The following is a 23518-nucleotide window of genomic DNA, read 5'->3' as shown; positions in this document are numbered from 1 at the left end:
TCAAGTATAAAGGGCTCGAGGAAACATCCCCTCTACGTGGTCTCAGAGTTACAGTGAGAGCTGCGTGTCTCTATAGTGAGACCAGAGCACTGCTGGGGGAAAAAACCCTGACATTTTCCCCTCATCTGATGGTATCGCTGGCTGATTCCAGTTTCAAATTTAGTGTCATGGTCAGCACTGCAGGATGATGTGTGAAATCTTACAATACAATTTAATGAACTCTGTATAAACCAGGGAGCCCGGCTCGGCCCCGCCCGGCTCGGCCCCGCCCGGCTCGGCCCCGCCGGGCTCGGCCCCGCCCGGCTCGGCCCCGCCCGGCTCGGCCCCGCCCGGCTCGGCCCCGCTCGGCTCGGCTGAGCTGTCCTCGCTCCTGATTGGCTCACTCACCGCGCGCTCCCTCTCTGATTGGTGGGAAGCCCTGCCGGCGGGAGCGCGCGCTTTGGCGTTGCCATGGCAGCGCGGGACGCTGCGCCGCCGGGCGCGGAGGGATCTGGCCGTGCCTCCGCCCCGTCTCTTTTAGGAGCCAGATCAGGGCTGCCGTGCCGTTGTCCCCACGGGCTGCTCTGTCCCTGTCCCCACGGGTATCCGGGTCCGTGTCTTCATGGGCGGCGTCTCGTCGTCTCGACGGGGTGTGGGTGATGGATGAGGGACTATTTTTCCGGCGGAAGGTCACAGAGGGGCGTTTTGACTTCTGTGAGGTTCCGCCAAGGCGCGCCGCGCCACCATTTTTCCGTCAGCGGGGCGGGGTCTTGTGGGGTGGCTGTGGCTTCAGTCGCAGCTCTGGGGCGTACCGAGGCCGTGCCCACCGGTCCCAATGAGGGATCCCGGCACGGGGGTGGTGGGAGTGGAGCTTTGCCTCCTCGTCCCTGAGGCCTGCGGGACCCGCCTCAGCAGGGTGCGGGGCAAGCTCGGCCTAGAGGGGTCTCGCCCTTTCCCTTTCGCCGGTCTTGAGCCCTTCGCTGCCTCCGAACTGCAGGACTAGGCCAGGACCCTCCGGGCATACACGCCTTATCTGTTAGCTCAGCATTCACAGTCTAAGGTTGTGTTCACAGAGCTGCCCTGCTCTCGCTAGAGACTGGTTCTCTTACTGTTCTCTCCCTGCACCTGAGGCAATCGGAGGGGACCAAGGCACCAGTAAAGGCAGCCAGCTGTTCTTATGCAGGGTGACATCGTGCAGTGACACGTGAGCCTACATGGCTGAACGGGGCTTTTGAGAGGACTGAAGCATGTGTGAGGGTGCTTACATTTGTCACAGAGTGGTTAGTGTGTTTCCTCAAAGCTGCTGCAAAGACTCGTGTTTGGGCACAGAGAATGTGAATTTAAGCAGGTGGGTGTTTGGGGGAGAACCTTTTGCTTTACTACTGAGGAAAGAAGAGAAACCTGTCTTTAAAACTTGCAGAGTTAAACTGCTGGCAGCACAGAAGGGTGCGTGTTTGCCTAGCAAGAATTTTTAGGCAAGGTTATTCTCAGGTTTGATCACCACAGAATAGTCTGGATTGGAAGAGACCTTAATGATAATCTCGTTCCAACTGCCTGCCATGGGCAGGGGCACCTTCCCCTAGACCAGGTTGCTCAAAGCCCGGCCCAGCCTGGCCTTGAACACTTCCAGGGATCTGGCACAGTGAAACGAATGTCTTAATACAGAACAGCCAACCTGCTCATGGGATTTGGCATCTGCAGACTGCATCATTGCAGACTGCAAACTAAATGCTTGTTTTATCCACTCAGATTTTGGAAAATCCTTTGCTCTATTTCTGTCTAAGCCTGTGATGAAGCCTTTAGTTTCAAGACCTGCAAAACAGCTGCTGTCTCATATCAGTGAGCCCTGCCTTTGCAGAGAGGAGAGTTGGCATGTCCTAGCAAGACTCCAAAGACAGCAGAAAAAGAAAGGATTTTCAGTAGCAGCTTGAGTTATGAAGGGTGGGGGGGCGAGGGGTGTGGGAGGAGGGTGGAATCTGCATCTAGAGTCTTTACCACTTGTGGGCTCTGGAAGGCAGATTGCTGCAGAGGCAGATTTTCTGTGTTTGCTCTGTTCTGTCTCCCCTGGGGCCCCAATTCTCTGAGGAGGTCAAACACCTCCTTTGCTTTGTGCTCAGACTTTCTTTGTGAGATGGATGGAGTCTTAATACTAGCTACTAAAAACAGAAAGGAGGGTAATGGTTGGGTTTTTATTTGTTTTACTTGTTTTACAAGCTTAGAAATACCAAAATATGTATTTTCCTTATCTCAAGCTTGTCTAGGGATTTACAGTGTCCCTGTCTCAGGAGAACAAAACTGCTTGGAGTGGAAGGAAATCCGTAAATGGTGGCATGATGTAGGAGCCCGTGGCACCTGCACATGTAGGGGGGGTGTATTGCTCATAGGAAGATGTGTTGGATTTGTGTTATGCCAAATCTGTAGCACTTCAGATACCCGGATGCTCTTCAGTCCTTGCTGTTTGCTGTTAATTTTGTATCAGAAATTGGTTCTGTGAGGTTTGCTCTTCTTCAAGCTGGCACTGGGACCAGGTAACCTCCTGAAGTCCCTTTCAACATATGCTTTCCTGTGGTTTCTGACCCTTTCAGTCAGAAAAGACAGGAAAGCACTTCTGTGAGTATGCAGGAATATCCCAGCAGATATTTCTGTCAGTGCACAAGAACAGGGAGTATGAACAGAAACAAATAAAGATCTGGATTACAGACTTTACCTTGAATTGATGGTAAGAAATTTGAATCTGCACTCAAGAGAGGTCAGCTGGGAGTCAGATATTCTCACTAAAGTGCTGGATTAGACAGAATAAACTCTTAAATGTTGTCTTGTACAAAAAATGTTGGTTTATGAATACCCGATTCTGAGAGGTTTTGTGGATTCTTTTAAGTAGGTGCTGCAAAAATTAACTGAAGACCAGATTTTTTTTTTTTTTTAATAACTGAAAGATCTGGCTGAAGACTTGGGGTCAGTATCTCTGCAGAAATAATCTTTTCTTTTGTTCCACTCTTTACCTAAGTAATGTTGTGAATCCATTGTTTCCTGGAAGCAGTGTGTCTCCAGTGAATCTGAAATAAATAGAGGTTTAAATGGAGGTTCCTGTAAGGGGCATTTTGCCTCTGTGGTTCCACTGTCTCTGTTACAAATCAGCCCAGATATCCTAATGCACATACAAGAGAGAAGATGGAATTTTCTGGCTGGAGCTGAGTTAGCACTTCAGCATAAGCTTCATCTGGTAGAACTAACTTCAAAAACCACTAAAATGTAGCCATCCCTGGAGTGGGATGCAGCAATTACTTGAAAGGGACTTTAGTGTGATTGAAAAAGGCACAAAGGAAAGAAATAATAATAGTCCAGAGGTGAAATTTGATAACTCTGAAATGTTTCCAAAGCTGACAGGCATTTTCAAATAATTTATCAATCAGTGTTCTTTGAAACAAAATGTACTGTCCATGGTTTGTGGAGATGAGGACAGACAGTCCCACAAGAGGCAGTATCTGACTGTAAACCTGATACTTCATCTCTCTTACTGTGACAGGAAAATGCTGCTGGTATCAGCAATTAGAATTCCTTTAGAGATTTGTTTCACTGATTGGTAGGAATTGTAAGAAAACTAAGTTTTTGCTGTTAATACAATAGTTTTATATGGTTTTGACTTATTGTGTTTCCCAGAGTAATCTAGCCATGGGTAGTGTGAATAGCCCAGAGGGTCCCTGGCTACAAAGATTTGCAAATGGGAAACCCGTGAGAAAACCCAGTCGGCAACAGCCTTGGAAGGTGAGTGACCCCCAGCATTCCTTCAGCTGTAGGTTCTACTGTGAAGAACACAGAAAGCCAGTATCTGTAACTGGTATTTGTGTGTAATTGGGACCTGTGTTGGAACTGACCACTTAGTCTCACTGAAATCCTGGACAGTGTTTGCTGTTTGTGCTCCCAGACTGCCATCCTGGCATGTGCCTGAACTCGTGTGTGAGCCCTGAGCAGGAGCTTTGTGCTTCAGTCTGTCCCTCCACAGCACCCTCAGAAATGGCTATTGCAGTTGTATTACTTGTTACCATTCCATCCCAGTTTGTGGCTTGGTTGTGGAACCTGGATGAGAACCTGATCTTTGTAAAGAAGGTTGCCTTTTTATGCTGACCTTTTCCTTTCTTTACATTTATCCACATTTATCCAGAGGTTCTCCTCAGCACCAGCAGAGTGGCACAGCCAATACTTTTGATTGCAGCAGACATTTTGGGAAGGAAAATATTGCCAAAGATTGGCTAACACAGAAGGAAGGGTGTTGGGGTCCCTCCCGTGCCATGTAGCCCTGGGAGAGGGGCCCTGAGGGCACAGACACGGGGTTTCCCTGCCCCTGCTCAGCCTCGTTCCCATTGGTTGGTTTGTGTTCCCTGCGCGGGCAGAAGGACCCTTGGTCCCGTGACTGTAACAGTTCCTCAGCAGAGCTCCGGCCATGCGGCTGGAGAAATAAACATCTCTGAAACATCTAGCAAGAATCCGTCCATATATATTTCCTTTCCACAGGACTCCTGGTTTGGTATATGCATGTTGCAGTATCCCCACTGCAACACAATGGTGGAGAATTGAGAGCAGAACGATCCCCGATCCCTAAGCGACTGATTTGTGTGAGTAAACCCTGGAAACTTTGGATTCCTCTTCTTGGTTTTGCTTTGCTATTCCATATCTAAACTATGGAGGAACCGTGGGAAGACTCTTGGCTCTCAGAGCCGCATATGGACATTTATCTTAAACTTAAAATGATTCTTGAACAACGATTTGTGAATTTTAGCTTGATTCAAGCTCAAAAAGAACTGAAACACTTCCTGGCATGGTTGTTTAAGAACTTTTTCTATGTTTCTTGGGATTTAATTCTTACCAAGGGCTTTTGGAAAACCGTTTGGACACAGTTAATACTGGAGTCAAAATATATGCCGATGGAAGAATATTTTCGTGAATATTATTTAGTTACCGAGACTGTTGAGCAATGTCAGCTGTGTCCTGGAGAAGGGAAGCCTGGCGCAGGGACCGTGCGGCCCAGGCCACGTGCACCGAGCGCTCTGCGAGCAGCAGCGAGGCAGTTCCCGCGCGCGGGCGGAGCCACGCGAGCCGCAGTGTCGGCGGCGGAGCGAGGAGCGGCGGGACCCGGCGGTGCCCGAATGGCCCCGTGCAGCGCGTGGTGGAGCGAGCCCCGTGAACGCCCGACCGAGAGGGGCGGCGCGCGGGCGGTGGCTGGCGGCGATGGCGATGGAACGGAGCCGCGCCCGGCCGAGACGCGCGCTGGAGCAGGGCGCGGGGGAGTCATCGCTCGGGGGCCCGGCCGAGACGTGGGTGCAGCGCCCGGCAGCGGCAGCGAAGCTGCGACCAGAGGAGGCGACGCACGGAGAACTGAGCGGCGTGGCCCGGCCCGGCCCGCGCAGCCCCGAACGCGACCCCGGGAAGAGCGCGCAGGCACCAGCAGCCCCGACAATTCCAACACGGGAGCGACCGAAGGAGAGAGCAAAGACGCAGCGAGACAGAAAACAGCAGCCACTCGGAAAAAGGAAAAGATCGTAGTAACTAAGACCTTAGGGATAGTAAAATGGTATAATGTTAAGCAAAATTATGGTTTTATAACAAGGTGTGACAACCAACAAGACATATTCGTGCATAGAACTGCTATTAAAAAGAATAACCCTGAAAAATGCATCCCAAGCTTGGGAGATGGAGAGGTGGTGGAATTTAATATTGTACTAGGGAGAAAAGGGTTACAAGCATCGCAGGTCACTGGGCCTGATGGTGTTCCTGTAAAAGGCAGTATATATGCAAAAAATCGTAGTCATGTTAGGCAATATCTCCATTGTAAGCCCTCCCTACAGTCTCCCTTTCCTAATCCCACCTTTCCCTTTTACCCTATGTCCTATTACCCCCAGTGTATTCCCAATCCGTTTTTTCACCCATGGTTTCCCTCACAAAACCATGCTTTTGCCAATTGTTTCCCCAAAAATCCCTTTCCAATGCCGAGTGGGGGATGAAAAGGGGGAGGGAAGAAGTTAAACCCTCTCCTGCCTCAGTTTCCCCACAAAGCATGCTCAGAGAGTTCTGTCTCCCTTCTGTCAGCCCTAAGATGTTCCACAGAATCTGTTTGGACATTTAAAGACTCAGGAGGGTGGCTTGTTTTGTTTTGAAACTGTTCTTGTTATGTTTATCCAGTTGTTTTCATTCTCCTTTTATTAAAATAAAACGGGTGAGGTGTTGGGGTCCCTTCCCTGCCGTGTAGCCCTGGGAGAGGGGCCCTGAGGGCACAGACACGGGGCTTCCCTGCCCCTGCTCAGCCTCGTTCCCATTGGTTGGTTTGTGTTCCCTGCGCGGGCAGAAGGACCCTCGGGTCTGTGACTGGAACAGTTCCTCGGCAGAGCTCCGGCCATGCGGCTGGAGAAATAAACATCTCTGAAACAGCTAGCAAGAATCTGTCCATATATATTTCCTTTCCACAGGACTCCTGGTTTGGTATATGCATGTTGCAGTATCCCCACTGCAACAGAAGGGCTTCTGTCATGTGAAGGTGTGAGTGGAGGAAGGAAACGAAGTTATGAAGGGAAGAATGAAAAATTGTTGTTTGCAAAGTTCTGTAAAATCTGAGAGGTGTTTGTCATGGAGAAGAAAAACAGAGAACTCTGGAAATAGCAGCGGATTCAGTGGGTTTTATTGAGCTCTTGAATCCTTTTGAGGCAGCTTTATTGAGTTACTTGCAGTTTGGTATGTGGAAAAGTTTCCCATAAAACCTGAAACAAGCTTGTGACTAGTTAGAATCATGGACTCAAGGAACAGCCCAGGCTGGAAGGGACCTTGAAAGATCATCTGGTCCAGCCTTTCATGGGAAAGAGACAGCAGATGAGAGTATCTAGCTCCCTGTCCAATTGCACCTGGAAAACCTTCAGTGATGGGGACTCCACCACATCCCTGGGGAGGTTGTTCAGTGAATGATTGATCTCACTTAAAATTTTATTTCTTATGTTGAGATGAAACATCTGCCAATGCAACTTGGTACCTCTTACCCCTTGTCTTCTTCCTGCAGCTTGTGAGAGCCTCCATCCTCTCTGTAGCTGCCCTGTAAGTAGTACTGGGATGAGGCTCCCCCTGGGCCTGCGCTTTTCCAGGGAGAAGAGACTTAATTCCTTTCGCCAAAGGAGACCCAACTCCTTCGATTCTTAGGGATTCTTCAAATATGTATCATCTTGAAGGAAAACTTTCATCTTGTTCACCAGTGATGATTCTTAGCTGGAGTGTTCTTAGCTGGCCATGTCTTTGTGCTGCTGTTACAGTGCTGGCTTTAGAAAGGATCTGTGACTATGTGAAGTAAATTCATCAGGCATAATACAACATGCCAGTTGTTTCAAATAGTAGGATGAAAGGGTCTTAAAACATGCCAGAAATTTAGATTTCCTCTTTCTCATTTGTTTTTGGTGGGTTTTTTAGTACTATTTCTCTCTTACTTGCTTGCTCTGATGAGGTCCTGCTCATCTTAGTGTAATAAACCTTTAGGAGTGTGGAGCTGGTCAGTGGGCCAAGGCAGACATGACTGAAAACTACACTGTATATTGGAATTAAAAATCAGTATTAAGCACAGGGAGTAGCAGGCTAATATTCCATTCTGTGGAAATTAGTAATAAAATGCATTCCATCCCCAAATGATAGATTTGGTCTGCATTGCCTGTACTCCTTGTCTAGAGTGCAGGAGTTAAGGAGCCACCTGTTTGGCACACGTGAGAAACAGTGGCAAGGAGCAAGTGGTGTTTGGTCATGGTGAGGAACAGCCAAGGAGGTGTATGGTCTGAGCATGTACATTCCAGTTCTCCTTCCAGTTCTTCCAACACTCTTCTGTTGCTATTTAACCCAACTGTTCAGAGCAAATCTTGCAAGGATTTGCCAGCTGGGTTGTGGTATAATATGCCTTTAATCACGACAACAGTAATTATTTTGAATTCAAAAGTAAATCTAACACCTACTCTTAAGTCCTGCTTTCACCTCATGTTGGGTTTTTTTTGCTGTTTTGTTAGGCAGCACCTGATCAAAGCCGAGACATCATTGCTTCTGTTCAGTGCATCTTGGACAGAGAAAATTCTCTGAGGGTAAGAATTTGCTGTGTGCCTTCCTGCGTGCCAATGCTTATAGTTTCCAATCAGTGATTCATGAGAAAATGTTAGCTGTCTGTGTTCTTGGAAAACTAATCTGGAGGTATGAGCTTCTGATCTTTTCAGTCTCCTCTGGATAGGACTGAAGTAGTAGCCCTAAATGTGACTCACAGGTGACTTGAACTGCCTGTTTGCACCTAATATTTGTTCTGTGGGTGTGGTTACTTGGTGACAGTGGTGCCGTGAGCAGAGGGCAGGAGGGCTGCTCTGATCTGATCCAGCAGATTGCCAGTGCTGCAGGGAAGGTCCTTCTCCTGCTGCCTGTCTTGCACAGTCTGGTGCTTGCAGCCCCCTGCTCTGCAGTGATTTCAGCTTAATAACCTGATGGGGAAAAGTGAGTCATTTTCTGCCAGTGTTGCACCACAGCTTCAAAAATTAAAGGTCTGAATTCCAGAGCTCTTGAAAGGGTGAGCTTGGAAGCAAGTGGTGGGAAGTAGAGAGAGGGAGCAGCAGAAGGAAGGGCTGGAAAACAGGTGCCTTGGAGCAGTGAGCAGTCAGATCAGCCAAGCTGCAAACCTTCACCTGTGGAATCTTTAATGTCATCAGCCAATAGTTCATATGCGTTTTATTTTCCATTTTTTACTTAGGAGGTGGACAGGTATTTGAAGTACAGTGATTTCCTAGATCTGAGAAGGACAGAGATCCTCTACAAAAAATATATTGAGGATGTTTCAGAGCCATTTATGCAGAAAATGAAGAACCAAATGGACAGCCAGTCAGAGGAAGAAGTGCGGAAGAGAAGACAAGAACAATTCTCTCAATATTTAAGCTACCATACAAAGAAGGTATCAATGAGAAGCACATTTCTGTCATGGAGAGGGTTGCATACAGAGGGTTGCAGATAAGATCATGGGTTTAGCTGTTACTTCTGTCTGTTGAGTAACCTGGAGTTGAGATACACCTTGCCTGTTACTTACTTTTCCCAAGGACTTCTGTAGTGGTGATGTTACAACTGTGTAGGTTCACCATCAGCTATGAACAGCAGCATTGCTTGGTGCAGTGAACATGTGCTGGGGTCTGAATATGATGACACACCCTACTGGGGTGTGTTTCCCTCTGTGGGCTGGACCATTTAGTGGAAAAACCTTGAGCTGTCAGCTGAAACCAAAGGCTGAGTGAGCAGGGAGTGGGCTGCACTCTCATGTCTCAGGAGTTCAGCTTACACAGTACTGCTCTCCGTTGGCAGAGCACAAGTGAAATGATTTTGTGGTCTTGGATGCTACTATTGAAGCTTCATAAAAGAAAAAAGTATGGGAATGGGGGAATACAATTTTCTTAAGTCTGCATGCAGGTAATAGACACAACCCATGGATTTTGTAGGTGCATGTGTTTCAGTATTCACAAAAATTGAAGTCACTGTAAGAAATACTTGTTAGTTTTCTTCATTTTGCTCTTAATTTCACACCACTCTTGAGTATCAGATCTCACTACTAAACTTTCTGCACCTCAGGAATGAAAAAAAGAAAAATAAAAGTGGTTATGTCATCTGCCACAAAAATAATGGTATTTTGTCAAGAGCAGGCATTTGTTGTCTGTGGAAACCACTGCACAGTGGAGTTGTGAGACTGTAAGCAAGCTACTCATCCAGAAATGGAAACGTCATGGGAGTTGTGTTGTTTTAATGAGACCAAATGATCTCTTTTTCAAAGGCCTGATGTGACAGACCCGTGCATTTAAACTGCGTGGAATAACAACTGAACCAGTCCTACTGCTGAAGTCCTGGGATTTAGGATATTTGGGTGTACTGTACATACCTGGGTCTGCATCAATTCACCTTGCAATCTTCTGTGTCAGGTCAGGAATTTGCTGGGTGTCCTCCAGAAGCAATGGCTGATGTACTGGGATGTGTTCTGCCTGAAGGGGAGCACCAGCACCAGTGATCAGCCTCTACCTTTTCTCCTTGCTGTGTGGTGTCAGGTCTGTCACCAGCAAGTCTGAAAAGCAGGCTGAGGCCCTTCATAGTTACAGGACAACTTACTTGCATAAGTTTGCATTAACTGTGGCAGCATATGATAAATTTTGCAGAAATTGAGACACTTGTGTGGGTTAGTTAATATGGTTAATTCTGGATGTGTTTTTCCTTTCTTCCCTTCTTTTTGTCCATTTTCTCATGCTCTCTTCCATGTTATCAGTCTTCTCCTTATCCTGTTGCAGGGTTGTTGATGAGATGGAGCTGTAGCCTGGACCATGACCTGTGGGTTCAGGTCTTTATTCTAATGTATAGGTGGAAAAGCCACCTCATGAACCCAGACTTGGACCTGGCATCTTGCAGACCAATGACCTGTCTAAGACTGTGGCTAGTGAGGGCTTACTTGCTCCTGTTTTTTCTTTTATTTTTAATATCTGTTTTGCTGAAATCACAGAATCTTTTGAGTTGGAAGCGACCCAGAAGGATCATCAAGTCCAACTCTTAAGTGAATGGCCCAGTCTGGGATCAAACCCACAACCTTGGTATTATTAGCACCAGGCTCTGACCAACTGAGCCAATCTCAGGGCTTCCTTCTCTGGAAAAACATTTTCCAATAAACAAAATTTCCATTGTCTTGACTGTCCTAGTTAAGGTCAGCATTTTAGCCTGTGATTATTTCTGGATGCTTCATGAAATAATTTATTATGTATTTATGCCTGTGATAAATTAAAATAGATAGAGGAATTTTCCTGTTACACTTCAGCCACCTTCTCTCTGAGGAGCAGTGTGTGAAAATTTCGGAATCCTTTTTCCAACCACCTCTGGTGCTGTGTTCATGCCATGCCTGGCTGTGTCCCACCCAGAAGCTGGCTGCCCAGCCTGGCTGCTCTCACTGTTGTACCACCAATAGCTTCTGAGAACTGACCCAAAGTACTTGCTTCTCCCACAGGGCTATGTGTTTTTGGACCATTATGACCCATCAGAGTATGATCCGTTCTTCCAGAAGACGTGCACAGACTGCTGGAAGGTGTGAGGAGGTTTGGAGTCCCACTGGAGCAGCAGAAAGTTAATAGAGCATGTTTACTGATGTGCTGCTGGGAGGCTACTGTAGAGGAGCACATTCTAGTTTTACTAACTAGCTCCTACTGCATTTAAGCCCAAGGGTGTTTGGGCATGGTTTTCACCAAGAACACAGTCTGGATCCATACTAAGCCCAGTTTTTGAGGCACACTAACAAAGGCAGGGGGGAGGTTTGTTTTCCTCATTTCAAATCCATTGTGGCAGCACGGGGGGTGTCCTGTCTTAGGAGGGTTGGAGAGTTTCCAGGCAAGCTCGGTGTGTGCTCTGTAGCAGGAAATAACCTGACTGCTCAGCTGATCTTTACGGAAGCATGGCAACAGTTTTTCCTTCTCTTTCAAGGATGAAAGTCACCAACCAGCACAATGACAGAGCCAGTGATGTCACCTGTCCTCCAGCTGACCAGAGCAGCAAGCACAGCCATCAAAGGTACCTTTTACAAAATAGGTCACATGCACTGCCAAAGCAAGTGAGAACAGGCCAGATCTTTGGGGAAACTGCAATAAACTAATTGTCTCAAACATGCAGTTCTGAAATGTTGTTACCCAGCAGCCAGAGAAATGTCTGAGATGCTGCTCTTCTTCTTGCCAGCTCCAGTTCAATGCTCTACAGGCCAAAACCTGCTTTTTAGGAGGTTTAACTTAGGCTGAGCTCAATAAAGACAGTGCTGGTGTTCTCTCCTGGAGACAATGTCCAAGAGGTAAATCAAACTTTTAACATACACTGGTGTTTTGAGAAGGCAGGAAATAAGTAGGGGAGAGGAGAGGGGAAGTGATGCTGTACAAAACATCTGGTGCTTTTTGGGGAGTCGGTGCTGAGCAGCAGCTGCTGCCAGTGCCTTCAAACCAGTCCCTCTCCTGTGCCAGTGCAGTCCCATCTCCCTGCTGGTGTGGCTGCTCAGCAGCTCTGGGCTCAAAGCCTGGAAACAGAATTTCTCTGTCCTCCAAACTCCCACTGTACAGACACAATCTCTCAAGAGTTGCCAAGATTTGAGTTTTATTTAGGATTAGAAATACTGAACCACAGAAAACTGTTAAAAGTAATAGAGGTTGACTCAGTAACAGGAGGGTGCACAGATGGCAACTGGGTGGGAAACTGCCAGACTTCAGGAGGAATTTCTGCGCCCGTGGCAAACAAGGGCACAGGCTGCTCAGAACTACATGCTGTGCTTCTGCAACAAAGCAGTTTAAGGAGGCAGTAAAATGGTTACAATGTATAAAATATTTATAAACAAACTTTCTTTTTTTTTTTTTAACCATCCCTGATTTGGTGTCAAGAGAAAGTTTTTGCTTTCAACCAGTTCATTTTACAGGTTTATATTGGGGTGACAGTTCCCCAGAGCAAACCTTTTAAACTTGTAATAAACTTTTCTTGAACAAATCCTATAAGTTTTTCTCATTATTTCACATTCCCCTGTACAATAAAATATACTTTTTTAAAATCACTATGCATCAATAAACATCTGTAGACAAATTAATAAACTTATATTTTACTCTCTATATACATGTTGGCAATGTCAAAGCTTCAAGATTCACATGGAGGTCTGCAAGACCAAGGAAATGTACACAAATAACTTATATTTAGGAAAAAAACCCGAAGAGCTGAAGAGTATTTTGCCACATTGTTGTGGGTCACAGTATTTAAATTATTTTTTTTTCTAGTTATTCTTCACAACCACATTGTCTCAGCAGAGAATGATAAATCAAACTGAAGCAGAAAGAAAAATCAAGTAGCAGTTACTGATTCCAGTGCAGAACTAAAGTCAAGTAAAGAATTATACTTGATTCTTAAAGAATATACAATATATGGGAGACTTCTCCAGTGCTAAGGCTTCTTCAGCATTTAACTGTTAAAACTATCATCCTGAGATGGGAAAATTCCAGTGGGTATCACTTTTAAGATTTCAAATGGAATGGTTCTAGTGCTGAGCTTAAACCATTCCTCAGTCTGTCTGTCAGACTAAGTGGTAAAATATACAAACAGCTTGGTTCCACATTTACTACATAATACTTTTTATAGCCCTGAAAATGGAAACATTGGCAAAACCAAGATATTTCAACATCATAAAAAGGCACTGAGCTATAGTACTGTATTTACAGTAACATTTGTGTTTGCATAGATCAACAACAACTCGGAACACTGCAAGGAACTAAGCACAACCAGGAACTAAGAGGAAATAGGGAAGCAGCAGGAACTCTTGCTTCATAACCAGCGTGGGGCAAGGAGTCTTTTAGCAAAAGATGTTCAGGTTGTCAGCTTCAGTTGTCCTTCATAAATTAAAAAAAAATGTTCTTAGAGGAGTGTTTTCTGATCAAAGAGCTGCAGGTCAAAGCGCACCCACACTTCTCCTGTTGGAACTTCATGCAGCAGTAAGTGTTTAGTTGTGGGGCCTTTGCTCTCTTGTTCTGTTCTGATTTTTGCTACTGGAACTTCAGTGCGACCCAAAAAATCTGTTGGGCAAAAGAATAAGAAATTTCATTAGGTGAAGACATTAACCTTAGAAAATCTGAGTGATTCAGGTTAATGCAATGCTGTGTGGTACATGCTCAGTTCCACAGCACTGCTCCCAGGCTTCTGGTTTGATTGGACCCCAGCCCTGGGTAAACCAGCCAGCAGTGATAAAAAAGGGCCTTTTTAGAAGAGAAAAATGCCATGGAATTAGGATATCACAGTTTGAGCTAAGGGCTTTAAAAACACTCTTAGAAAATACCCTTTCGGAAACACAATTTCAAATGCTCTTCAGTTTCAGAGCTGGTAGGTCAGTTAGGTAATGGAACCTGTTTGCAAATCAGCTGAGGTGCTCAAAGACAATAAAAAAATCAACTATTTTGGCTCAGCCAACTTTTAATTATGCTTATATACCGTGCTTTTCACAAGAACAACAACCTTCAACAATTACTGCTACTAGTAGGTTTACAGTCCCATTCAGAAATCATACACCTTCTGTGTGGCTATTTCTTATATGACATCTTTGTGTGTGTGTTCATTAAAAGGTTCCATGGACCAAAAACAAGACTCAGCTGTCCAGCTGGAAGAAGCAGCCAGTCATACTCATGTTAACTCACAGGAGAAAAGCCTGAGCTATAGTTACACACATGGCATCTCAGGTCAAGGCAGTTCCCTGCAAATTTGCAATAATTGACTGTGTGTCAGAGCCCTGAAAAAGCACTTAACCTTTTAGAGAATATGAGAAGCAACTGACTGCCAAAAACGTGCTCAGTTTCCAAGCAACAAGAAAGCCAGTGAAGCTGTTGCTGTGCAAATATAACCCAGGACCTTATTTTTGAGCACCTATTGTGAGTAGAACTTCTGCTTTCAACTTGTCTGTCTCCTCAGTCTGAGAAGAAAGTAATTCTGTGTCTGATGCAAAAGCCAGACTGGGATCAAATCTGACTGCCTGGAGTTACTGGCTCTGGAAGGCTACTGAACCTCCTGAGTACCAAGGCATTGTTTTTACCCAACATTTCTCAGGCAGCAGTCAGACCTCCAGGTTCTTGAAACTGCTGCTGAGGAACTGGCTACCCCAGCTCACAAAAACCCATTCTTTTCCTAAATATTCACACTTACCATCAGGTGAGAACTGATCCCTGTCAAACATGGTGATACACAGGACATCCTGATAAAGATCCTTGATGAAGAACTGGCAGTTGAAGTTCCACTTGGGATTTAGGGTGTCCTGCAGGGTCCTGGTAGTGTAGCTTTGCGAGCCCATGCTGATCTCACAGTACGGGTTGCTCTTCCCTAAACACAGAACAGGGAGTGAAACCCCACTGCAGTGCAGAAACACCCCCTCCATCTGGAGCCTGCTTGGATACATATCAGTGCTGCTGCCAGAAGATGGGGATCAGGCAATCCCTATATCCCAGAGCAGCACAGAGCTGGTTCTTCACTCAGTCCTCTGAAGCTAAAGAATGCTTATTTCTTAAAGAAACTGTAGACAAACCACAGTGTTTTCCAAATGACCAACTCCTCTCAGCAAGCCTTTCCAAATGTTACAGGAATAAAAGTGATCTGAGACTGTTTCCCTCGCTTACCATTGGGCTTACAGGCCTTTAGTTCTGTTGCTTCAATCACGTGCACCATCAAGCGTCCTATTCCTGAGGTTTTCTGTGAACGAGCTGAGAACAAAGAGGTCAGAAATAAATGGATTGGTTGGGACTCTAAGAACTGGCAATAGATCTGAAGAGGGAGATCCTACACAGACACTGGCATTCTCCAGGAAATGCCCTGCCCCTGTACCCAGGTGGATGAGAGGAAAATACAGAACTCGGTGGGTACCTTGATAAGCCTTTTCACGTTTCTTCTTCTCTGTTTCAATGTATTGCTCTGACGCTGCTTTGATTTTCTGGACCCAGGCAGTCCTGTAAAGAGCAATCCCTACAGTCAGGGTCATCCCACAGGCAGCAAAGTCTTCAGTATCAGTGACTCTACCCCACTCTCTTCCGCCATTCTCCCCTCCCTAGGTTTCAGAGGCACCACAAATCAAGTCAGTTCATGGACTAAAGCGATGGAGTTTTTGGATTCAATCTTATGCCACATTCCAAATCAGCCTAAATAAATGGACATGGAGCTGCTGTTTTATTAAAGACTGCTGGGTCACATTAAAGACTGCCCAGGACTGGGGAAGAGTCTATGGGATGTTGGATTTTGCAGCCCTAAACTATTCTTCTATACAACTGTAACATCAAGGAGAAGCAGATGTGTCTGGATTCCGCTGCAAGAGCTGCCACATAAGCAGAACAAAAACAGAGAAAACTTCTCATTCAAATGAGAGTCGAGTGAGTTTATTTCCTGACCAAGAGCCAGCTCTGTTCCTGAGCTCAGAGCCCCTGTGTCTGCTCACTGGAAACACAGCCTGCAGCATCAATCAACAAGTTTAAACTCAGATTTGCATTTTCACTACTCACCGCTCATTAATGTTGTCAGTTTTAAGTGTGTAAACTCTGTCGATGTGTGATATGTGGAAAACTGGCTCATCACTTGAAGGGTCTGTGGGCAGCTTCACAAGGACTTCATTAAGGAAAACAGGCTGAAAGAAAAGCAAACGTCACTGTGGCAGAAACTCTACAAGGATGTTTAAATGCACTGGTTTATGGTAGGGAAAATGAAAGTAGGACACAGGACAAACAATGAGATCACTGTGTAAAGGATGCAAGAAAGGGCTGAGAGAAAAACTACTCTGTCGATTCACCCCATTCTGTTTTCCTAGGCAAAGAGCTTTGTGAAAGGGGCAGGACTGTGTAAGCAGAGCTGCAGTGTGGATCTTGGAAATCCCAGGAATCTCTCAGGTTGTCTGTGGGAAAGCAGCCCTGATACTTAAAGTTACATCTCCAGTTTCAAAATCTTGAGAACACACACTGTCTGGGCACAGAGACTAAAATTTTGCATGTTCTACTGTTTCCTGAAGGACAGGAATTTTCTTGTGGATGCAGGAACCTGTGCAAACTGAAGTCAAGGCTCCTGGTTCTGAACATCCCACTCAGCTGTTCAGGCATGATGCCACTTCTGCCCTTTCCCCCCAAAGTGGATGGAAGTGTTTGTTAAACCAAAACACAGAAGTCTGTCCTTTTCCAGGCACTAAGCCAATGGTATTCATTCAAGTTGTCTGCCAGAACATGCCCATGTGACACCAAAAGGGGCCACACAGCTAATCCCAGTGGGAGAGCAGCATTCCTAATCAGAAGCCAGGACCCACTGTACCAACATGACCATGGAGCACCTTGACTCACTCACCATTTTGTACATTTTGAACTGGGAGTTGGATTTGGGGCTGAACAGTTTATCAGATCCGGAAGACACAAACTGTTTAACCATGTAGGTGAGCAGCAGGAAGTCGTTGAAAAGGAATCCATACAGCTCCTTACTGCTCTTGGCCTTGTACAGCTTCCCACTGTGCAGGAGCTTCCGTGGTCCCAAGCAGTTTGTGAGGGAGTTGAACACAGGTTGCTGGGAAGAGACAAAACCCATTAGCAGCAGCAAGTCTGTGCAGACATCAGCTCCTGCTCCTCTTCACTGTGGAGACTGATCAAGCTGCTCAAAATGCTCTTCTCTTGTTTAATGAATGCCATTATAAATGAAGAGAAGGGAACTGTTATGTAATCAGCCATGGCAACAGCACAACTCCCACCTCAGAGCAGGTTTAAGCTTTACCAAAAACACAGAGGGATGACCAGATGAAGGCATTTACTGCATGGCCACTTCTGTGTAGTCCAGAAGCTGTGTTTAAGAAGAGGCTGCACAGGCTGCAGGCAGGTCACCTCTTACAGGTGATTAGGTGATGGAACCAGGACAGATCATGCCCTGTCAAGCCCTGGTTCCTTATGCAGACAGTGGAGAACTGTCACACACACCTCAGTCTGAAGGCTGTCCTGAAAGGTACAGGAGCCTGAACACCGCATATCCTGGAGGATCTAGCACTGATGGCTTCTGTTCCTGCTTGAAGAAAACCCTGGGAAACACACACTAAGTGAAATCCTCCACAGGAACACCTGACTTAGCCCAGTGGCAGCATGATCAGGAGTTCAGAGAGAAGAGTTATTTCTGTCCATTTAATAGTCTAAATGGTATCAGGTTTTATGCTGATAAATCAAGATTTCTCTGCCACTAAAATCATGCAAAAACAGTGGTTCATCACGTTATGGCTGTGAGTAGAATTCAAGAAAAGATTCCCTGCCTAGAGTTCAGCAGTGGATCACATTCCAATAAGGGATGTGAGCAAGGACCCCCATTCCCTCCCCAGCCTTTCTGAAATGACACTGAAAAGCCCCAGCCCTGCAGAGCATCATTGCAGGTACCTCAGCAAGGCCTTCACACTGGACATGGGCCTGGATCCATTCCAGCCTGTCCGAGTTCTCCTTCTCACGCACGCCCTCGTTCACCTGGGAGCACAACTCCTCCGCACGCTCCAAGGCGAGCCGGAGGTTACTGTGATCTGGGTGGTTCTCTGGAGTGTTCTCTAGAATCTGGTGGGGGTCAAAGAGGGGAGAAAACAAGGTAAAGCAGAGGTAAGCACAAGTGCTTGTCGGAGAAATCCTCATAAAGGGACAAGCCTTTATCTTGGCTTTTGCTATGGAGATCAAACTCAAAGCATTCAGCTACAAAACCTCCCTTGGGGTACTCACACTCTTTATGAGCAGAGGGTAGCGCGTTATCCTTTGCATGGGTTTCAGGAGGAAGCTGGAGAGGGGCATTCCTTTGCAGCGAGGGTCCAGGGCAAGTTTCTGTGGTGCAACCCAGAGATTTAACAGAGACATTGCATTAATCATCAGAAAACAGTTGCATCACTGACACTGAATACTGAAAATTCTGTCATCAGATTCATTTTTCCAGGCATTCGAAGAGATCCTGGATTTTTTCAGTAAGCAAACACTACTTGTATCTAGAAAAAGCAGGAAAGCTGGCAGTGTCATTGCACCCAGACGCTTCGCCAGCATAAATCACAGGGTCATTGTTCATGCAGAATCCTTACATTCAAAACTGTTCCAGATTTTATTTTGACATCACAAGCTCCACTCAGGTTGAAAAAGAACAGAGCAATGAAAGAAACAAATGCCTGATGTCAACTGTTCTGGCAATTCTCCTTTTATGGCCTAAGTAAATTAGCCAGAGAGAAAGACAGTGTTGTAAATAAAGTGCACACACAGTGTTAGCCATGGTCACCATATAAATACACCTTGGAAGCTTCTTAGCTATTTTTGCAGGATTTTATTCTTCTGGATTATTTTGATCTGGTCAATGCTGGTTAGATGGGCTCCTGTCATTGAGGAAAGGAGAAGGCACAAAAGCTACTGAATCCAATACCTTTAAGTAGTCTTTGAAATCAGCATCTTCATCAGTTTTCTGCTGCAGCAGGGACGCTCCGTTGAGCTGGCAGCTGCAGAACCGAATGTAGGCCTGCATGTGGGACAGCTCTGCTGCCAGGATGTCCCCGATCATCTGCACCGGCATCTTCTCGCCCCCGGTTTTCTTACGCACCCGCAAGGCTCTGCAGACAAGGAAAGAAATCACCATCCAACTTTGCTGCCAAGTCTGTGAGGCCTAAACCACAACCCTTACAGACCCACCTCTGAAAGAACACAGACCTGGGAGGTGAATTTCCTTACGTAGCACAGGAGGTGCTTCCAGGAGGTGCCGGGGTCCTGCCTGAACCCCCAGGAAGTCACTGACACAACATCCTGAGCTGAACAATCTGCCTGGTGGGGCCTGGGGGACTGGGACTCTCCTTTGAGGTTTCCGGGAGAGTCAGCATCAATCTCTATATTCAACCAGCATCCCATTCAGTAACTTATTAGCCACTTTATCTTTCTAAAGATTATTTTTAGAGAATAAAAGGCTGTTTTGCAGAAAACTGGGAAGAAAACCTCCCATGCACATACTTTTGTGTAGGCTCTATTTCTAAGGTATTACAGCAAATGTGCATCTGTTCTTGCTGTTTATTTCTCCCTCTCTCTTAATACAACTCCTTTTGAAGCAGTCTGACTGCATTTAGCTGTTCTGAATGCAAGCATGCACAGGAAATTATCAGCAAGGACAGAACATTGACTGCAAACCCAGAAAACTTCCTGGGGAAAGGAACGACAGAATAATGAAAAGGAAAATGTAAGACTGCAGGTAAGTACTCACTTCAGTAACTTCGTATTTGACATGATGAGTTCCTTCCAGTTAACAAAGATCAGCCCCATTTCTCCTTCTGTGAGACAGCCTGAATCAGCCACTGGTTTTTGGAAAACCTGCAGCCAAAAAATGAGCAATTCTTCAAAGAACAGAAACAGTTCAGTCTCTTGTTTAGCCCAGCAGTGACTTTTTTTGAATGCACAGGGTCTAATTTCTCAGCAGTTAAAAGCAATTCCTTACTAGCACTTGTGACAGCTGTTTCCCCTGAGCGTGTGACCCCATTCTGACACCGGCATCAGCACTTACAAAGCGAGGACAAGCACTGGGACCTGCAGGCTGAGAGCTCAGCAGAAGAGCCTTCCGGTGATTTCAGACTCAATCACTACACAAACTACACTCAGGCACTGCTCCTCTCCCCTGATCCAGAGCACTCAGGGTCACCTGTGTGCAGAACCACAGCTCCTCTCAGGGGCCCTCAGCACCTCATCTCTGGGGAGCAGAGCACCTGTGTGACTTGACTACTTAACATCTGCCACACTTCACCACACCATTGTTTTGTACTGAGAGGTCACGTTAGATGCCTAAGAGCACTTAATGCTGGCCTGTCCTTGCCCTGCCGAGGGAGATGATCTTGTGTCCGGAAATAAACTGGGGAGAAGGCACATGATAAGCTCTTACGGTGTGTCTACAGCTCTATGCAGCTCTGCTCGACACCTGGCCCCAGCCCATCATGTTTTTACTGAGCCCAAACACCTACAAACAGGATTTGGAAAACAGGAAGGTCTTTGTAAGCTGATGGGTTTCACAAAGTGGTGCTTTTGCCTGGAGAGCAACCACATAACATTCACTGGAGAGGGAGGTACCCACACACCTTTCTTCCTCCATCATCTCACGCTTTGTAAGAATCCTTTTATTGTTATTTTTCAGGACAGAGGTGTTCTTTTTCCAAATGCATTTTCACATCCAAGATGTCTCACCTCTACAACGAGCTGCAGATCATCCATGTACCTTTCTTCTGTCTGAATGAGCTCGTGAATGTAGCCCTGCCTTTTCCTTTCCATGGGCTGCATGGTGTCAAGGCTCTGGAGATCAGCACACCCTGCAGGAAGTAAGGTCAGGAGTTTAGATCCCACTCAAGGCATCAAACCTGACAAATTAACAAAATTGCACCAGCACTCAGCAGTCTATGGCTCAGACTACAAAGACACTGGAAAACCCTCTCTGCAGCAGCAGCAGATTTCAAAATCAAGCAATGCAGCAATCGACTCCCTCCCTTCTTTGTGTCACTTTTCAGTTTGCACCTTTTTATTTCTTGGAACACCCCTTGTATTGTGATGCAGAGTAAGAGTTCCTGACTTCTTGCCACTCCATTTGTCTCATGACTTTTCTCATCTCTTCTGCTACACTGATTTGAAACTGGTTTTCTCTTACTTTGTGCAATGTCTTTTTTGACTTGATGATCTTAAAGGTCTTTTCCAACCTTAACGATTCTATGATTCTAAGTTGTCTTTTGTGAGATGAAGTTATTGAAAATGTGGCTGGTCCTGATTTCGGACATTACACCTTTAATTCCCCACCCCATTTCTGAAGTTCTCTGCCTTAGTTATTAATTTATGATACAAACCACCACCAACAATTTGTAAAGCTGTAACACATAACATTGTAGTTGTGTAACTTCACAGCTGCACAACTTTTTTTTTCAAAATAAGCTGGAAATGTATTGAATTATTTTTATGCATCAAGGATTAATAATCCAAATCATGCACAGGAACACACCGACAGTCAATGACACAAACCCCAAGTTTCTGTCAGAACATGCAGACCCTGCAGCTTCACATGGCTCTGTCTCTACTGCATGTTAGTTAACAAGACAACAGTGTACAAACTTTAGTAACTGAACCAAAAGTGGTGAATGTGTTTAGCTGGGTAAAGGAGAGCACAGAAAATCAATCTGATCCCTCTGTCAGCCGTCACACAGCAGAGTATTGCAAAGCAGCAAGGTGAGGGAAAAGGAAAAAAAAGGAAAAATTACAGAGCGTTTGAGAACATCCATCTATCGCTGGGCTGATGGCACCGGATTGCAGTACCAGGTGAACTGTGGGTTTTGCAGGATAGCAGAGAGGACATCGCAGGGACTCACTGAGATCCGGCAGCTCTAGAGGAACAATACTTTATGAAGGTTTACAGGAGTTGTGAAAGGCAGAATGACCTACAGCAGGAAGAGCCGCGTCTCCCTTGTCACCCTGACACTCCTGGCACACAGGCATGTGACTGTTCACTGCCAAGGTATAGATCTGCTCATAGGAAAGCGACTTAGTAATAAATTTGAGGGGAAAACAACCAAGAAACACTTAAATATTAGGCTGAACTTGATGTGACAGTGGCCTAATGGGAACCTCACAGGCTCCTGAGCTTCCTGCTGCATGGGCATCAAGGTGCTCTGAAAGAGCAACTGTCAGCAAAAGAGAAACTTGCCAAGTGAAATTTCAGGACACTATACCAAGTATTCTAACAAGGAAACCCTTTGAACAACACAAAGAAGTAAAACAGCAAAGACAACAGCTAGATTGAAAATCAGGACTTTTCACTTCTGTTTTGCATCCTAAGGAGGATCACGGATCTTAAGCTTTCTGACAAGATTTGAAAAAACACCACTTTTTAAGAAGAGATGAGGGATTGCAGTTCTTTTGATCACACAGAATGCTCCGTCTGGCCTTAGTTATCCCCAAAGCTACAACCAGGCCAAAATTAGATGAGAAAAAGGCGTAAAGTTACAGATAAAAATGTTTCTTGCAAAGTTTGGCGTCTTAGTCCGTTGAGATAGTCTGTGGCCAATTCTACTACTACTGGTGTGCTACTTCTGGATTCTTGTCACTCTTCAGTCTGTACAAGACTGAGTTTAAGCCTACCTGGTTACTAAGACATGAAATTTTAAGTTAATCGAGGGCTTGCACAGTAACCAGATGTTAATTGTCCAGATCTGGAAGTCTCAGCTTTGACCAGTGGCTCCCTTTCCTACTGCACTCCTGTGACAGAAGCAGGGATGGGCAGAAGCTTGTGTCCCAGCTGCTGGAACAACCTGCATGCTGGGCTTTGAGTCTGTCTGATGCTGACCACTGAGAGTTGGGGCAAAGCCTGGGAGAGAAATGGGCATTATTTATGCATTAAAATAGATTTGGTTTATAAATTCACTATCAGATGCAAAAAATGCAGTTATGTTAACTGGCTCCTGTGCTAACTTTTTATTTTGACTGTCAGCTTCTGGGATGAAGGGACAAGTGCTATTTTGTATTTAGTATTTTATATAATTTTATTTAAACACTAGTGTTTACTAGTGAAAACACTCCCAATTTTGATAGGTCTGATGATACTGGCATAAAAACACATTATGCAATCCCCACATTTGATTTTAGAGTGTGAATTCAGGCATTTGAGTCTGAAGGGAAGAAAACTGAAAAGAGAATAAACCAGCCTAACAAGTGCATTTGCCAGTGTTTTTCCTAAGTGGCCATAGCCACCCATGGGCTCACTGGTACAGAAAGGATGGACCTACATCTCTACCCCTTCTCCTCCCATGCTGCTCTTCCCTCCTTTCCCTGAATCAATTCTGGCACTTATCTGACTCCCTGCTCACATGTTGGCAACAAACAAATCCCAAGGGGGGGGAAAACCCAGCAGTTTTCTGCTGGTTTAACAGCCAGGAACGTGCATAGAAGCAGTAAAACTGCCTTGTTTGGCAGCAGAAAGTTCTTGGCTTGACTTCCCTCTGGTGAAGCTTCAT

General features: G+C 45.7%; 2 protein-coding genes across 7 annotated transcripts in view; one reads left to right on the top strand and one right to left on the bottom strand.

The window, feature by feature from the left end:
• The first annotated feature begins 784 nt into the window (after positions 1 to 784).
• Positions 785 to 12112, top strand: FAM228B (family with sequence similarity 228 member B). Its single transcript, XM_048296162.1, has 6 exons — positions 785 to 1327; positions 3640 to 3744; positions 8004 to 8075; positions 8726 to 8923; positions 10997 to 11074; positions 11467 to 12112. Exons 2-6 carry the CDS (start codon positions 3652 to 3654, stop codon positions 11491 to 11493), a joined length of 468 nt encoding a protein of 155 aa, XP_048152119.1. The 5' UTR covers positions 785 to 1327; positions 3640 to 3651; the 3' UTR covers positions 11494 to 12112.
• Positions 12104 to 23518, bottom strand: part of ITSN2 (intersectin 2) — an 81879-nt gene continuing 70464 nt past the window's right edge. For 5 of the 6 annotated variants that reach the window (XM_048296157.1, XM_048296155.1, XM_048296159.1 and 2 more), the window contains 11 exons: positions 20715 to 20836; positions 19747 to 19853; positions 18925 to 19108; positions 18246 to 18344; positions 17919 to 18086; positions 16858 to 17070; positions 16032 to 16153; positions 15403 to 15485; positions 15159 to 15242; positions 14692 to 14865; positions 12104 to 13574 (listed from right to left, as the gene is read on the bottom strand). In XM_048296157.1, the coding sequence (XP_048152114.1) occupies positions 13417 to 13574; positions 14692 to 14865; positions 15159 to 15242; positions 15403 to 15485; positions 16032 to 16153; positions 16858 to 17070; positions 17919 to 18086; positions 18246 to 18344; positions 18925 to 19108; positions 19747 to 19853; positions 20715 to 20836 (1514 nt within the window). In that variant the 3' untranslated portion in view covers positions 12104 to 13416. Of the gene's footprint in view, positions 13575 to 14691; positions 14866 to 15158; positions 15243 to 15402; positions 15486 to 16031; positions 16154 to 16857; positions 17071 to 17918; positions 18087 to 18245; positions 18345 to 18924; positions 19109 to 19746; positions 19854 to 20714; positions 20837 to 21504; positions 21893 to 23518 lie in introns of those variants that run through there. The other variant, XM_048296161.1, reaches the window with a different exon arrangement.

The sequence above is a fragment of the Corvus hawaiiensis genome, chromosome 3, assembly GCF_020740725.1.
Source record: "Corvus hawaiiensis isolate bCorHaw1 chromosome 3, bCorHaw1.pri.cur, whole genome shotgun sequence".
Classification (NCBI taxonomy): Eukaryota; Metazoa; Chordata; class Aves; order Passeriformes; family Corvidae; genus Corvus; species Corvus hawaiiensis.
Note: the sequence above shows the minus strand (reverse complement) of the source record. Positions and strands in the feature narration are given on the sequence as shown.